Below are 15,784 nucleotides of genomic sequence, written 5' to 3'. Positions count from 1 at the left end.
ACCAAATGCTAATGCCACATCCATGGACACTGCACACTCCTCAGCCCAACGATCCACACTCACGGGTCCGATGCGCACCAATACCGTGGCGGAAAAGTACAGCGAAATGCGAGAGGGGACAAAAAATGGAAAAATAAATAGGAAAAACAAAAATAAAAATAGTTTACATAATTCACGTATTATATCGGATCAAATTTTAATGCCGGCACGATGCTTGTGTGCGTGTGTGTTCGTGTGTGCGAAAAGCATTGCCTACTTGGGGGCGCGCGTTAAAATTGTTTAACAAATGGCATGACGGCAATGTATGTGAGTGTGCGTGGCGCTGTGCAGTTTTTGCTTTTTTTACGACTTTTTAGCCTATTTTTATTGTTAATTAAATGAGGGGAATAACACACACACACACACACATACACACATGCTGTCTGCCTGTGTGTGTCCGTCCCTGTTTGATGTGCGCAACAAATTTTTGCAATTTTTCTATTTTCTCGGCTGTTTTTTGCCGCCCGCTCGGGCATTTTCCGCTCGTTGTTCGCGTGTAATTCACTAATTGATAGTGTGGGCCAGTGCCACGCCCCCCGCTGACCACTCGCGTAATTGTGTTAGTGTGTGTGCGAGCACAAAGTTGAGAGAACAGGAGAAGAATGCATAAAAAAGGGAAATGCAAATGTCAAATAAAACTAAAAAATTGCATTTAAAAATAATAAAAGCGTATTATGCGTATAAAGTCAAAAAAAAAAACGAAGAGACAACTCACCAATACAAACTCAGCGTGGTGCTAATAATAACATAGGGGGAGGAATCGCTGCACATTTTTATGCTTATTTCAGTAATTTTTTTAACCCTTTTTTGCCCCTTTGCTAGGCGTGTTCTATAATTTTATGTAAGCTTTGTGTTGTTCGCCCAAAAAACAAAGTGGGCGCGGCATGTGGTCCATAAACACAGGGGCTTCACTGTATTTTTTACAGTGTTTTTTTATGTGGAATAAGAGAAATATTTGATTAAAAAAATATATGGTCGTGATTAATTTTATTCCTAAAGGATTTCAATTACAAAAAGGACTTATTCTGGGCAAGCAAATATTTATTTTGAGATTGGAATTTTATGTGTGAAGTGCTTTCGAGTACTAGTATGCATGGAATGCATCAAAATCATGGCTAATATAACATTATACCTCGGGCATTTTCAAATATGACTGCGAGGCTTAATGGATAAATATGTGTATTGACATTTGAATGAAGTTAATCGAGGGTTTTTCTGTTTGGAAAACTTGTAAATATTATATTCATGCTTTAAATAGATTCGTAATTCAAGGTTTGAGGAGCTAAAGTCCTTCATAAATTTTTAATAAATTTCAACCAATTCTGTATTCAATCACATTTCTCATTTATTTATTTAAAAAAATAATTTGAATATAATGTGTATTTTTCATCTCCCTGCGGAGCAAGGAAAAAACTCTATGAAGCCCCTGACATGCGCCCCGAAAATGGTGAACATAATTTTTGGTCAGTTGCAAAAAAAAAAAAGACTGGTTGCAAATGGCACCCCCAGCCCCCAAAAAGCATGTGAAAGAAAGTGGCAGAGCAGAGCACACTAACATGATAGGCTGGCCGAATCATCCAAACACACACACACTCACATGGAATATGTGTGGCCAGTTCCAACTCAAAAGGTATAAAAAAGGGACAGGGGAAAGCAGGACTTTACTTCTTTTTTTTTTTTTTTTTGCCTGCCGACGTACATATGAAAGTGCCAAGTGTAGTAATTCCAATTGAAACTGGACTGGGCAACACCAACACCAAAAGCAGACTGGAAAAGTCCAGCTGCATGAGCAGGATCGCCGAAAAAAAGAAGGAAATGGAAAGTGTGGGTAATTAAAAAAGTAGCAGCAGCCGCTTTTGAGCGTAGAAACGCACTAATTTCCAGTAGTGCACTGCAGCCACCCCTTCTCTCGCAGGCACACGCACACGGACATGCAAGCCAGGACTAAAAAGGAAACACAAAATCGACACACTCACACTAGGTTGCAACATGCTCACCCACACAAGCACACTCTCCGCAAAAAATGGAGCATACTTTTAGGCATGCTGCTATTTCACTTTGTCCCGCACAAATGAACACCTCCGCCCATGTCCGGCCCCCTTGGAGCCCTGTTGTGGGAGAGAGGAGTGCATGTGTGTGCACCGCTCATCAGCGCTGCAAATGTTGTTAGCCCCGCTCCGCAATTTGTGGGCAATGTGGGTGTGGCATATGGCATAAGCCGGACACATCATTCGTCCAGAATGGCTCGTTGTCAATCCTGCTTGACTACAAAATGTTGCATAACCCGCCAGCCCTTAATAATGTTAAATTTAAATTAGACACCAACTGAGATTCGAAATCTTTTCTTAAAGTGTCTAAAATTATGCAATGTTTTGTTTGATGTTTTATTTCATAAATGTTCGGCTTATGATTCAATTCAAAACAGCAGGACTTTAACTGTGATTCAAAATCTTTTTTAGTATAGTACATATTTTCATAATTAACTAATTTAATATTATTTCATTTGCTTTATTTGTTTACTTAAGATTACATTCCTTCCATTCAAAAGACCTTAAGATTGCTCATCACACCATTAGCCCACCAAGATTGGCTCTCACGCGTATCGCTGACCTACAAGGATTACTCGGTCAGGCGATCTCTCACCTGACAGCTGGCACCTGCCTTTCGGCCACAAATAACCGTTAAAAAACAATAAGCTCAATTAGCAGCAATCAACACAGGCCGTGGCTGGTGCATAATTGACATTTTACGAGCAACTGCAGCTGTTGGTTCTCGGCTTTTTTTTTTTTTTTTGGCCTGGCTTTCTGCCACGGCTTGAGTGTCATGCCAAGTGCGTGGGGAGTCGCAAACGAATGTGAGAAAACGGGGCAACGTGATACCAGAAGGGGTTAAAAGACACTGAGAAAATTATTTTCTAAGACCAAGCTAAGAAAAAGCAAAAACAATAGAGTAAAATGAGCGCTAATAGATCACAAAGTTTATAAAACATATGGATTATATATATTTTCTCTCAAAAAGATAAACTACATTAAGATTCTCCAAGTGTTTTTAAAAGTACCACTTTTTTTCTTCCAGTGCCAATGAAATCCGAAACTTTTGTTGAGCTTAATCAATTGGAAAATTGTAAACAAAAGCTGATGCCTTGCCGGGTCCTCGCAGGGCTGCGAATCCGATTGCGATTCGATCCCCAAGCCCCAATCCCAATCCCAATCTCTCGCTCAACTGGTCCCCGCAACGCCCGAGGCTCTGGCATAATTTAATGCCCGACACCCTTTGCCTTAAGTTTCAGCAGCCAGCGGCAGCCGGAGGTATGTATATATATATATATAACATTGAAACAATTGCGGATGCACTCACCTGGGGGCACATTTTGCACTGATACTTGCGTCCGCTGCCAGTGCCGCCGGCATGTGCGCCGGCCACCGAGGCGACACCGCCGGGTCCGCCCATTTTACTGGCATTGATAGGCTGTGGCACCACCAGCAGGGCGGCCGCGGAGGCGGCAGCTACCGCTTGGTTGTGATGATGAGCAGCGGCGGCGGCATGGTGAGAGGTGGGACCCAGGCTGGTGTTGCCACCGCCAGAGCCAGCACCGCCTGCTCCTCCGCCGCCGCCGCCAGGGCCATTGGATGCACCAAGACCCAGGCCACCTTAAACGGGAAAAACATTTACATTTAGTATATTGTATTTCTATTATATAGACTCGTTTTTAATTTATGTTTATTGGTATCACAATATAGAAACCCATTGACTGGCTTGAGTGACTTTTCCCGTAGCGCACATGAGTCATGACACCCATCAACTCACCTTGTCCCGTAACCGCATGATGCTCCAGACGATTGTCATCCAGAAAGTGACCTGCAATGGCAATTGAGTTGTTGCATTTAGTTGCCTGGTTGTTGTGGCGCCACGGCTTAGAGGCAGCATTAGTGCTGCCCCACGGTTGTCCATCAAGTCTGGTTGATGTTCTGGTTCAGTCGCAGTCACAGTCGCAGTTTCAGTTCAGTCAGTTTGCCCGTTGAAGTTGCCGCCGCTGACGTTCACTCACGTTGACCATGTCGCCACCTGACCAACTCCTGGCTACCAACTACCGCCGACTAGCACTTTTTTCTAATTAAACTGAGACATTAGTTGGTCCCGCTGATTGCAACTGGGAAATCGCTCGAGGAGTTATGTGAAAATATTTCGCATTTGCCGGGGCTCTAGAATTTTTTCTCTGGCCCATTTGCGTGCAAAAATTGTGTGAATCCGTTAATGAGTTTCTCTGAGGGTTGGGTTGGTCAGGATTTCGGGTAAGCGTCAAGTTATAAACAATAAGCCCACAATGAGCACCGGCGAAAGGCCTCTGTAATTTTCCTGAGCCAAACGAACCGCTTGACTGCTGGGGCGCCCCGCAGCTATGTCAAAAACATTTCTCTAATAAAGCATTTGCAGATAATTGCTGGGCCACGTCCCTCGCTACTTTGCTATTTCTGTGTTAATTACAAGAGAGCTCGGCTCAGATGGCCAATGGCGCCAGCCAGAAAGTTTAGCTAATGAACATTTTAAGAGACACGGAAAGAAATATTAACAAAAATTTTAGTAATTTAAAATAATTAAATCTCTAAATATAAATATATAATAAATCTCTAGATAAATACTAAAATACATTATAAGTTTAGTGATATTCTTTAAAAAAAAATATATATTCTTTTCCCTGTGTAGCTGCGGCATTTCAAATGGAGCAGCCGCAATATGAGCCGGCAATACACTACAGTAAAAGTTGCCTTATTGTTAATTTGTACAAGCCGGGAGTATTCGTATCCCATCCGAGTACATCTACATCGATGCTAACAATGTGGACGATCGCTATCGTTGCAGCAGCAGTAGGAGCAACAACAACCTTATTGGCCAATTGCCTAGCGTTGACATTATCGGCCGGCGATCATTGCCGCCAACGTCAACGCCAACAAGCTCTGGGGGTCCCAGGTCCAAGTCCAGATCCAGCTTCAGCTCCAGCAGCGGGGCTTCAACTGCAGCCAAACTCGAAACAGGAGCGTGTTGCTGTCAATGTTGCTGGTAGCAACAGCAACTGCAACATAAGCAGCAGCAACAGCAACAGCAGCAACAATGCTACTGCAACAAGGCCCAACTAAAATGTTGTTTGCATTTTAGGAATTTATGTAAACATCTTGTAAGCATCTGGCGAACGTTGTTGCTGCTGCTGCTGTTAAAGGTCAATTTTTCGGTGGCTTTGCTACACGTAGAGAAAATTCTATCATTACCTGACAAATTTCCTAGCATTTAATTATCGGAAATGCATAAGATGTTCAATAGGGTTTTTTATATCTTTTTTAAATGTGTATTAAATGTTGTTACTAAAGAATTTTATTAATAGTTTTAGATACTTTTTAAGTGAATTTAAAAACCTAAATCAATTTTGCTTTTCCTGCTTATATTTCGAATATAATCCTTAACAAAATAAATAATCAAAAATATTTAAAAATGTTTTTAAAACAACAAAAAGGGAAGCCCGAAAAAATATGAAAATATTTTCATTATATTCAAACGGAGCCTAAGAACGTGTTTTCTAGTTAAACAACAAAACTATTTTTTATCTGCACCTCTCTCCGTGGGATTATCAGGCCGAGGCACATTGTCTTGGCGGCTTTTGTTCGCCAGCCCGCACGCGTTTTCCAATTTAGCCTTTTGCATTCTTCGCGGAGCGGAGAGTGGTCTTAGATCGGTATCTGGGAGATCTGGGGTTCGCGCGCCGCGATCTGAATCTTTGAAATTCGTGATTATCGGCCGGGTTGTTTTTGTGAGCAATTAATTAACAAGCGCATTGTTGTCAGTCAGGTTCCTGGGTAGGTCAAGTGATCTGGTCCGAGTTGGTCCCTGGTTTGGGATAGGTCCGAAATATCCGAAATGACTCACCTTTCTGCAGATTGTTGTGGTGGTGATCGTTCATTTTGGCCTGAAAGGGAAAGGAGACACAACTGGCATTAAGTTAATTCGTCGTTCATACTCTGACTTCGACATGGTCAAAGGCAATTCAATTAATTCAATTTGCAATTCGCCGTCTCTAATCTGGCCAATCCCTGCTAATTGCCAGTTGTTTAGTGTAAATTCATAATTATTCCGCACGCATTTAATTAACCTCATCAACTTTACATTATTATCAAATATTTATTCGCAAGTGTGACCCCCAATCAAATGGCCGTAAAACAATTTGCAGCGCTGTCAAAATATTTAAACAAATTTCCTAATGACTCTCAGCCCGGAAAAATCGCATTACAAAGTGAACAGTGAAAAAAGCAAATGCAATTTACACGCTGCAAATCACAAATAACAAATGTTTTTGCCAGCTGTCAGGGCGAGTCAAAGCTAAACAAGCGATAAATGAATTGAAAAGCAAATCGAATGCGTGACAAAACCAACAACCTGCAGGCACACATCCGACTAGAAAATAATAAATAACAATTCTAACCGCCGGCCCAGCGAGAGTGATAGATGAAAAAGTGCTTACAAATATGTCGCAAAGCAAACAAACACAAAAACAAGAAATAAAAGGCGATGGAATAGTCTAAAAAATGCCAACGCTTTCGATTGCATGTAAATTCCGAATGTGGGTTAAAATCCTCCAGCCAGACATGACCTAGGACGACTATCGATGCCAGAAAAATGGAAATCGAATAAAATAAACTTCCAGCTAGCCGCTGGCTGTGTCAAAAAATAAATGACAGCCGGCTTTTTTCTAAACAATTTCCATATGCTTAGCACGGGTGGCGGGGTGGCAAGCCCTCCGCCGGGTGCAACAAGAAAATATAAATACAAATATTGCAGCGGCGAAACAAAAGCAAAATCTGGTCTGGCTTTGGCCAGACACAGTGGGCTATAAAAGTAAATAAATGGGTGGTTAGAAGGGTGGTTACGGGAGTAGTTGGATGGGTGCTGGAGTGGAGAAAGTGTGGAGCAAAACAAATCCAAAGCGTTGGCGGCACGCGAGCTTAGAATTTGTTTTATTTTTCCGCTTTTTTTTTTCTTTTGCTTTGTGTGTGCCATAAAGTTATGACCGGGATAGGGATCTACAGATAAATATATACCACATGGCAGGGCATTTAGCGGACCACTTACCTCGTACTCCTGTTTCAGGGACATCGGATGATGCTCGCTGGCATGCTGATGACTGCGCGGCGTCGGCGGCCAAAGATTGTAATCGCTTATGTCTTTGGCATGCTGCGGTCGTTGGTTTTGGTTTTCCGGTCGGATACGAGTACGGATTCGGTTAGGGTTTGGGGTTCGGGATGGTTTTTATATGTGTGTTTATCGCCAGCGTTTTGTTGGTCAATTAGCGGTGAAATAGCACATGAAATAGAGAATTTATAATAACTTAGAATGGGAAAGTTGTGGGATTTTTAAAAGGTATTTCTAATACTGGAAATTGTCTCTTTATTCGCATTTCTTCTTTACAATAAACAAAATTTCCCAAATTCAATTGTCATAAGTCAAAGAGAGTATTGAAAAGGTAATTTCCTTAGTCTTAAAAAACAGCATCGCCTGTAGTTACTCTTTAATTTATTGCATTAATTAGTTTAGCCTATACTTATGGCTTCTTACCATATCTTTTTGACATAAAGAAAATTCTTAAAAATTAATTTGCAGACTAATAAAGGTTATATAAATGTTAATAATTCAAGAGTTGTTAAATGCTTGTTTCGGTATCACATATCCCTTAATATATTTATTTTCTTTTTTTTTAAACAAAATGACTCAATAAGGCTTTCAAAAAAATAAATACCTAAAAGGCTACTAAAATAAATTATAAATTCCAATTGAAATTTAAAACTACACCAAAGAGTTTTTTTCATTTGTTATTGTATACATTACATAATACTAGCCATAGCAAAAGTTTATTGAAATAAGATATTCACTTAATTTGAGGGCATAACAAAAAATATTCGTAAAGAATTTAAAATAATATAATCACTTGTACACTTGAACTGTTTTTGTGTGAATTTGGTTTCTGCCTAAGTAAATTATTCTACAAAAACAGTTGTACTTATTAGGTTACATTTAAAAAGCCTTTTAATGGGAAATACCTAACAATCATCCGAATTCTTCGCTTATTCAGAAGATGTTTTTATGTCAAAATTATTAGAATACGACTTTTCATTTATTATAACATACACAAATATTTAACGAAATTTTAAGTTTATTTATTACTTTATTCTTTCTTTTGTCTGCAAACTTCTGATTAAAAAAGGTTTTAGTTTACAAGGGTATAAAAAGCTTAATGATCCATTACTATTTTTTAATCAATAAATCTACATATTTAACAAGCCACTTAATTTAAAAACTGATACAATTTAATTTGGTTAGGCTTTTACTGTGACTCCTGGAAAAAATACCTTTCTCTGGCAAAAATGTTTATAAATAAAAAAGCTCCTATTCCCCTTGATCTAGGGAAACAAGCTATAAAGGCGCTTGACAAAAAAATCCTGGAAAAAAGGGCCTGCCTGAACTCGAAACCGCCAAGGAAGGCCGAACAAAAAAGGGAGATGGCCCAAAGGCTCGAAATACTAATACAAATAAATGTGAGTGTCAATTGAAATAGGAAACCGCGCTGCACACAAGCGAGGTGTCAAAGCGACGGCCACTATGACTGCTCCTGCTCCTGTCCCTATTCCTGCGATGGAGATGGAGATGGCAATGGCGATGGCGACGAGAGCGACAAAAGTGCGGCGGCTTTTGGTGTTGGCCCAAAACGCAACGCAACGCAATGCCAGAAACGCAAGGCAAGGAAGGCAACAGGAAAAAAAAGAGGGAAAAGCAAGGCCGAAACAAAACAAAACTGGCCAAAACACAACTAAAAAAGCGTTGCATAGCGCAAGGGGAGTTGGCCACTGTGTGATAGGCCCACACATGCAGCTGTGTGGGTGTGAACCGGCAAGCGTTAGCCTTGTTGTTTTAGTTGCCTTTGTGGATGCGAGAGCAGGCTCCATCTCACTCTGCCGCATGGCCCTCTCTCTGTCGCTCATGACTAGTTAGTAGGTGGGCTAAAAAAAATGATGGCAGCCACGACAGACACACGCACACACGCAGCTGCTCCTGCTCCTGCTGCTGCTGCTGATAAAGATGACCAGCGCCATGGACATGGCTGTGGACACGGGCGCGGACGGAAGTCCTCTCTAACCAACATCCCAGCACCAAATACAAGTGCAGCAGCAGCAACAGCAAAAACGGCCACAGGAAGGCGTCGCTTGGCCCACTCCCATTTTGCCATTTCCGCCAAGTTTGGTTTGCAGCACGCAGCAAAAATGAACAGGACTAAAAAAAAAAATAAAGAAAGAAAATAGGAGGAAGCTGCAAGGAGCAGGAGGAAGAAATTTTGCGAAACGCAAAAAAATGGCACAGCGCAGCAGCAGCTTTCTCTGTCGTCCTCACTCTCTCCCTCTCTATCGCTCCGCAGCGCCAAAACAGCGAAAACGTAAAAAACTGCTAGAGGAAAAAAATCAAAACAAATTTTTTAACCCCTTCACAGGCAACTGGGCGGCGGCGTCGTCAACGTCGACTGCGGCGACGGGGAGTGGGGTGTCCTTTGGGGTGGGCGGATTGGGTGGCTTAGCCACTGCCGCCGCCGTCGCCGTCGCCGTCGCCTCTATGCAGCGTAAAAAGTGCAAAAAATTAGGCGGAAAACGTTAAAACATTTTTTCTTTCTGTCCTTTGCAATTGCACGTCCTGGCCAGCCGAGAGAGGACTCCAAAAACCCCGAAACCCATTCCCATACTCCCGTACCCCAAAGCGCGTTTTGCACAATGTAGCAACCTTTGCCAGGGGGTTTGGGCTTGGGTTCGGTCCGGTCTGGACCTCTGCTGCTGCTCCCCTGCCCATCCCCGCAAGACATCCTGGCAGCCAGGCCCCCTCCTTCACCTTGGCTTAGCGATTTTTTTTTGCTTCTTCTGCATTTCATTTTTATTTAGCTCCTTTTAGCCTCACATCTTTTTAGTCATGTTGCCACTGTCTGCTTCTATTGATTTTTTTCGCATTTAGTCAAAAAGGGGGAAAAAAAATCAACTAAATTTTTATTTTTTCGTGTTCAAATGTTTGACCATCCGCACTTGTGTTTCATCTTCAGTAGAATTCCCTTTTTTAGTTGGGGTATTGTTAGTTTTTAACAAGACAGGATAAGTTTGCTTTGAGTTTAGGAGAACAGGTTTTGGAAAGGATATAAAATTGTGAGTTAAACTTAAGGCAAATTGATTGAAATATTTAAAAAAAATATACATTTTCCACAGTCAACAAGTTCCTTTTCTTTAATTTTTTTGTAACTACTGTTTAAGAACCCCTTTACAAATTGTTTCTTCAATTTTCTCTAATTTCTAAAAACCTAATAATTAACCCAGAAGAGTATCCATAACCTCTTATGTTTTAATCCTTGACAACCTTTCGCTTTTCCTTATTTTTTCCAACTGCAAAGTGCAGCCACGTTCTGCTGAGGTTAGAATAGGTTGTCTCTGGCTCCTGTTGATTTTGTTGCTGCACAAAAATGGTGTCCAACTTTGTTGCAATTACTTTAAAAAATTGAAGTTGCTTGCGGTTGCGGCGGTTCCTCCTCTTCCGCCCTTTGCCAGTATTTTTTCCGCTTTCCCAATTCGACGTGACTGGCCCCATTAGACTATAGCTACAGCCTCGGATACAGAATCGGACTGAAGTTTGCAATTGGAGTTGGCAGTGGAGTTGTTTCAATTTTCACTTTTTCGGTGGCCGAAGGTTTTTTGTTTTAATTGAAGCGTAAGAATTAATTGCAAAGTATTGTTTCGGTGGTTTTCCTTACACAATATATAATATATACATTTTAAGAGGATATATAATATATTTACTTTGAAGCCCCACTAACTAATCTACTTTTCTGCTCTGAGCTCTGGCGAAAATTAAGTGCGAAATTAATTAATGAGCTTCTTGGTCGTCTTTGCTCTGTCCTTGTCTGTTTCTCAGCCAACTAATTTCGCTAATGCAAGTGACAACAGAATAAAAAAAGAGATATATATATATATATAGCCCGACTGTTGACGCAGCCAGCGGGAGGCCATTGTTAAAGTTTAAAAATTAATTAACTACGAATATCCTTTAAGAATCATGCGGGTGTAGCAAAGTTTTAAATGGGTTTTCCAGGACTCGCTAACGAGTCCATTCAGTGACGAGCTTGGCAGCGGGTTGGCCAGCCAACCAAGGTGAACCTTTCTGCCTGGACACGTCGGACGTCGTCCTTGGAGACAATCACTCTCCATTCAAAACAATAATTTCGCTGCTCCTTAAAAAAATTGTTGGGCAACTCGCTGAAGCTCAATGAAAAGCATGAAAATAAAAGAAAAAAAAACAAAGAAAAGCACGGCAAAAAAAATCTGGGAGGGGCAGGGTGAAAAACACCAACAAAACAATGTTTAACGCGTCGCGCAAAGAAAAACTTGTTTACATCTTGAAAAACGCAGAAAAAAAGGGGGAGGAAGGAAAAAATGTAAGATTTTTTTACACGCCGTGGCACGCGAGCAGAGAGCAAAGCGTTTTGCTAAAAATTCGCAGAAGGAGACAAACCAACAAGAAAAAATATATAAAAAAAGAGCAGGGTAAAAAGGGAAAAGTTCGAGGGAAGGAGAAGGAGTAGCCGAAGCTCAAAAGGATTTTTTCAGCGTCGCGTCTGCTGGGGAAAACGGAAAGGGGAGACGTCGTGGGGGGGTTGGCTCTGTTGGCCCGAAGTTCTGCCCAGTGAAAGTGCAGGCCAACAGGGGGGAGGAGGTAGCAAGTTGTCCCTGGAATTGTAAAAGGGGTTGCTGGCCAAGTCACTGGAAATGGGTTCGATAGCACGGAACCACAGAGTTCACCTGGACCGGCACTCAAGGGTTAAGGTCGTTGTCTTTGGCAGCTGAACTTTGGTTAACATTTTCTGCACATTTTCTAGAACTTCCAAGAAACCTAGTATCAGAAACCCCTATTTCGCTATGACAACGTTACAAAGCCGACAAAAAACTAAAATATAAGAAAAAAAATCTAATGAAAATCTGGAATATATATATACAATTAGACAGCAATCCAATTAGGGCTCCCGCTTAATTTTTCAGAGGCAGCTATCACTCATTTAATTCACTTAGCTCGGCAAGTTTGCTTGCATATTAATTATGACGCTGCCCTATTGGTCGTTGGAACTGCCATTTGCAGAGTCAACTAGAAAAGTTTTCCCTTCTGCGCATTTTCCCCCCTTTCCCGCTGCTTGGCACTTGGCTTTATCTCAGGAAAGTTAGTCCTTCAAAGTGAAGAAAAAAAAACTGCAAGACCAACTTTGGCGACAAGTCGAAAGTTAAGCCACTGTTAGAAATATTTGATATGATTGAAAATTAGTTTGGAATTAAAAGGTAACTTAAGAAATGAACTGAATAATATTATTATGTTTAAATTGAACCTATTTTTACTGTAAACCTATAATTAAGAAAAACATTTCTTCAAGTGTAACAGCGTGAAAGCAGCCCTTCCTATACCTTATAGTATCTAATTCCTGGCGTACTCACATCAACGTTGCCGTTCCACATGTAGTGCATGCCCACGGCACTGGGATCGTGGTGCGTCTGGCCGGTCATGTGCTCGGCCATCACGGCGCTCATCCAGTGGACCAGACCCTGGGTGGGATTCTGGCCCTGGACGCCGCCGATCGGCATGTTGGCAGCGGCGGCGGCGGCAGCGGCAGCGGCCACAGCGGCGGCCGTTGAGTTGGAATTGGGGTTTTGATGGGAATGGGAGTGGCTATGGGTATGGTTCTGTGAGTGAGACTGATGAGAGTTGGAGCTCTGATTGGAGTTGGAGTTGTTGGGCTGTGGAGTCGAGTCGGTCTCCTGACTTTTGCACGTGGCGGCGACTCTGACCGCGTCCGGCTCTGACGGTGGTGACTTTATGGAGCTGCCAAAGTTTGGACGCGTCTGTGATGCGGGTTGGGTTTGATTCAAATTAATTGCGGACACTGGAGTCGTCTCGTGGGGCGGAGTGGGTGGTGTGTTTGGATGGTTGTTCACGACTTCGTTGTTGTTGCTGCTGCTTGACCAAGAATAGCCACTGTTGTTATTGTTGTTGTTGTTGTTATTATTATTATTGTTGTTGTTGTTGTGGGGCTTCTGCAATGAAAAATGGTTTGTGTGAAAATAAGGGGTTTTCGTCAAACATTTGTAAATTTCGTTGGTTAATGTATTGAGAAGCAAAAAAAAATAGAAGAAATGGTTTTTTAATGACATTCATACCGTGTAGCGAGTGGGTTTTTGGGGGTATTTTATATTCTTACAAATGTATGTAAATTGCCCGAATAAAGGGGGTTTTCAGCAATTGCATAATTTAAATATAAAAAAATATGTACATGAAATCGTTATTAAGCTGAGGCGTAATGATATAAGCCATTATTTAAGAAATCTTTTCTATGTACTTTTCGCCTTGTTTTAGTAATAAATATATAAGATCATATCTTTAAATATGTAGAGATAGTTTTTAAACCTTAAGCCTATGAAATCTTATAGAATCGTATCTACATTTTACGAAAAGCTACCATTCATTGAAAGCTTTCATCCTTTTTAATAAGATTATTTATCTATACAATATCTAATCCTACTTTCTTTGTAAATATTTTACACTTAAACGCTTCCATGGGAAATATTTTTAATTAATATGGTAGATCAAGTATTTATTTATTCTACAAATCAAAAAGGTTACTTTAATTACTATTTAAATGTCCTTCCCATCATTTTGAGATACCCATTTAAGGATGAGCAGTTGTAAGTTCCTGTGACAATTAAGCTACCAATTGTTGGACCTATAATGTCATCCAAGGGTTACACCATATACAGCGAACTTCAATTACACATGAAGCGAGAGTAGACACAGGAAGGCCCTGTTTTATTTGGGTTCGTGGGCATCCCAAAATAATCAAAAGTAAACCCCTTGAAATCCCATTTATGACCCTTCATTAAGGGGGGATATACATGTAAGCGGTCAAAATTTGGTCATTTTTCGTGAATTTTTTTTTATAAGAAATAGTCAAGCAATCGTCGTGAAACTTTGGATATAGTTAAAAGTAGAATCAGAGATGATAAAAAAAATTAGTTATAAATAATATTTTATAAAAAGGCGGACTTATGGAACATATGCCGTAGCGCCTCGAGCTTTGAGTTGCCGTGCTATGGACACGATAGAGCTCGTAATTCCTGTCCGAAATCCGTAAACTAAATTTTTTTGTATTCATTACACCTTTATCTTCTATTTGAACCTAAAAAACCAAAAAGAAATCGAGACAAAAAAAATTAATTTTGATTTGAAGAAAAAAATGCCATTTTCAGGTGATCAGTTTTCACTTCCCACCCTCTTAAAAAATAGTAATACTCAGTTTTATAACAACCATGTAGGTTCAAATAGAAGATAATTTCATGCTGATCATAATAATTTTTGATTCACTCCGATATGTTACATAGTTTTTTGTGAATCGTGTCCAGAGCATAGGTAGAAATTCAAAAATTAGAAGCTGAGAAAAAGACGTTTAAAGTTTTTGATTCGCCCACGTTAACACTTGTGAACCTTGCGTGCATACTTGATTTGAGGCACTTAGAGTTGGAATTCGATAATGAAACTTACACACTATATTCACACTATATTCACACTATTTTTTAAACCAAAAAAAAAATTTGCCCAAAAAATTTTGGTTTACATGTATATCCCCCCTTAACTTCTTCTCACATGCCCATACTAACATTCTCTCCGGGGTTCAGTTGGATGACGGGCTTTCGGTCCTCCTGTCCGGCATCTTCCTGCTCCAGCTCCTGCTCCGTATCCGGCTCCATCTTCACCTGACCATCCTCAGCGCGGCGGACCGCCGTGGAAAATAACAAATTGCCAGGCGGCTGGGATCGGGATGGTGATGACAATGAATCGGGGGCAGGGCTGGGGGACGGCGTTCCGGTGTAGAATTTGTTGTGCTTTTGTTGCTGGAGAACGGCGCTGGCGAAGAGGCTTTTGTAGAATTCGGCGGGCATCAGGAAGGGTGAAGGGGCAGGGACAGTGGCGCCAGGGGTGGGCGTTCCAAGGGCGGCCATGTAGCTGCCACGCTTCAGCTGATCCTTTAGCGTATCCATGTCCGGATGGCCGTATTTGCCAATGAGTTCGTGCATGACAACAAACTCGGCTGCCCTCGAATGTAGGCAACGCTTTTTGTTGTTCCCGCTCGACGATTTCACTTTCGCATGGAATTTTTGTTGAAGGGAAAAGCCCTGCGCTTACAGCAATTTATCTAACTGAAGCCCAGTGTGTTTGATTTTCTCCTATACACACACACCATACACCGCACACACATTCACGTTGAAAACACCGAGGGAAACAAAAAGTTTCCAACCAAATCTGATGTCTTTTTATTTTGGCTTAACTTTTATTTCATTTTAGATGGTTTGGGGGCGGCGTGTGCACTTCAAAACTTTTTCCGCTTCTACCCCTTTTTTTTCATTTTAGATGCACACCAAATTGAAACAAATAGAAATGATTTGCCACCAGAAACTTGCCACCAACGACCTTGAAAAACTTTTGCCGGCTGGCAGTTTTCTTTTTTTTTTCGATCTTTTTTTATGAGTTTTATGGTCTTCCCCATGATGGACATGTGTAGGGATTCGCTTTTACTTGCATATGTTGTCCTTTATTTTTTTCGTTGTCGGTTTGATGTTTTGTTTATTGTTTAGTAAACATTTCTACG

General features: G+C 41.0%; 1 protein-coding gene across 1 annotated transcript in view; it reads right to left on the bottom strand.

The window, feature by feature from the left end:
• Nucleotides 1-15,237, bottom strand: part of rn (rotund) — a 31,804-nt gene extending 16,567 nt beyond the window's left edge. Inside the window, exons 1-6 of the mRNA XM_017182100.3 lie at nt 14,796-15,237; nt 12,582-13,178; nt 7,156-7,257; nt 5,956-5,995; nt 3,847-3,897; nt 3,397-3,689 (exon numbers count right to left, since the gene is read on the bottom strand). Of these exons, the coding sequence (XP_017037589.1) occupies nt 3,397-3,689; nt 3,847-3,897; nt 5,956-5,995; nt 7,156-7,257; nt 12,582-13,178; nt 14,796-15,212 (1,500 nt within the window). The 5' untranslated portion in view covers nt 15,213-15,237. The remainder of the gene's footprint in view (nt 1-3,396; nt 3,690-3,846; nt 3,898-5,955; nt 5,996-7,155; nt 7,258-12,581; nt 13,179-14,795) is intronic.
• Nucleotides 15,238-15,784: the final 547 nt, after the last annotated feature.

The sequence above is a fragment of the Drosophila kikkawai genome, chromosome 3R (genome assembly GCF_030179895.1).
Source record: "Drosophila kikkawai strain 14028-0561.14 chromosome 3R, DkikHiC1v2, whole genome shotgun sequence".
Lineage (NCBI taxonomy): Eukaryota > Metazoa > Arthropoda > Insecta > Diptera > Drosophilidae > Drosophila > Drosophila kikkawai.
Note: the sequence above shows the minus strand (reverse complement) of the source record. Positions and strands in the feature narration are given on the sequence as shown.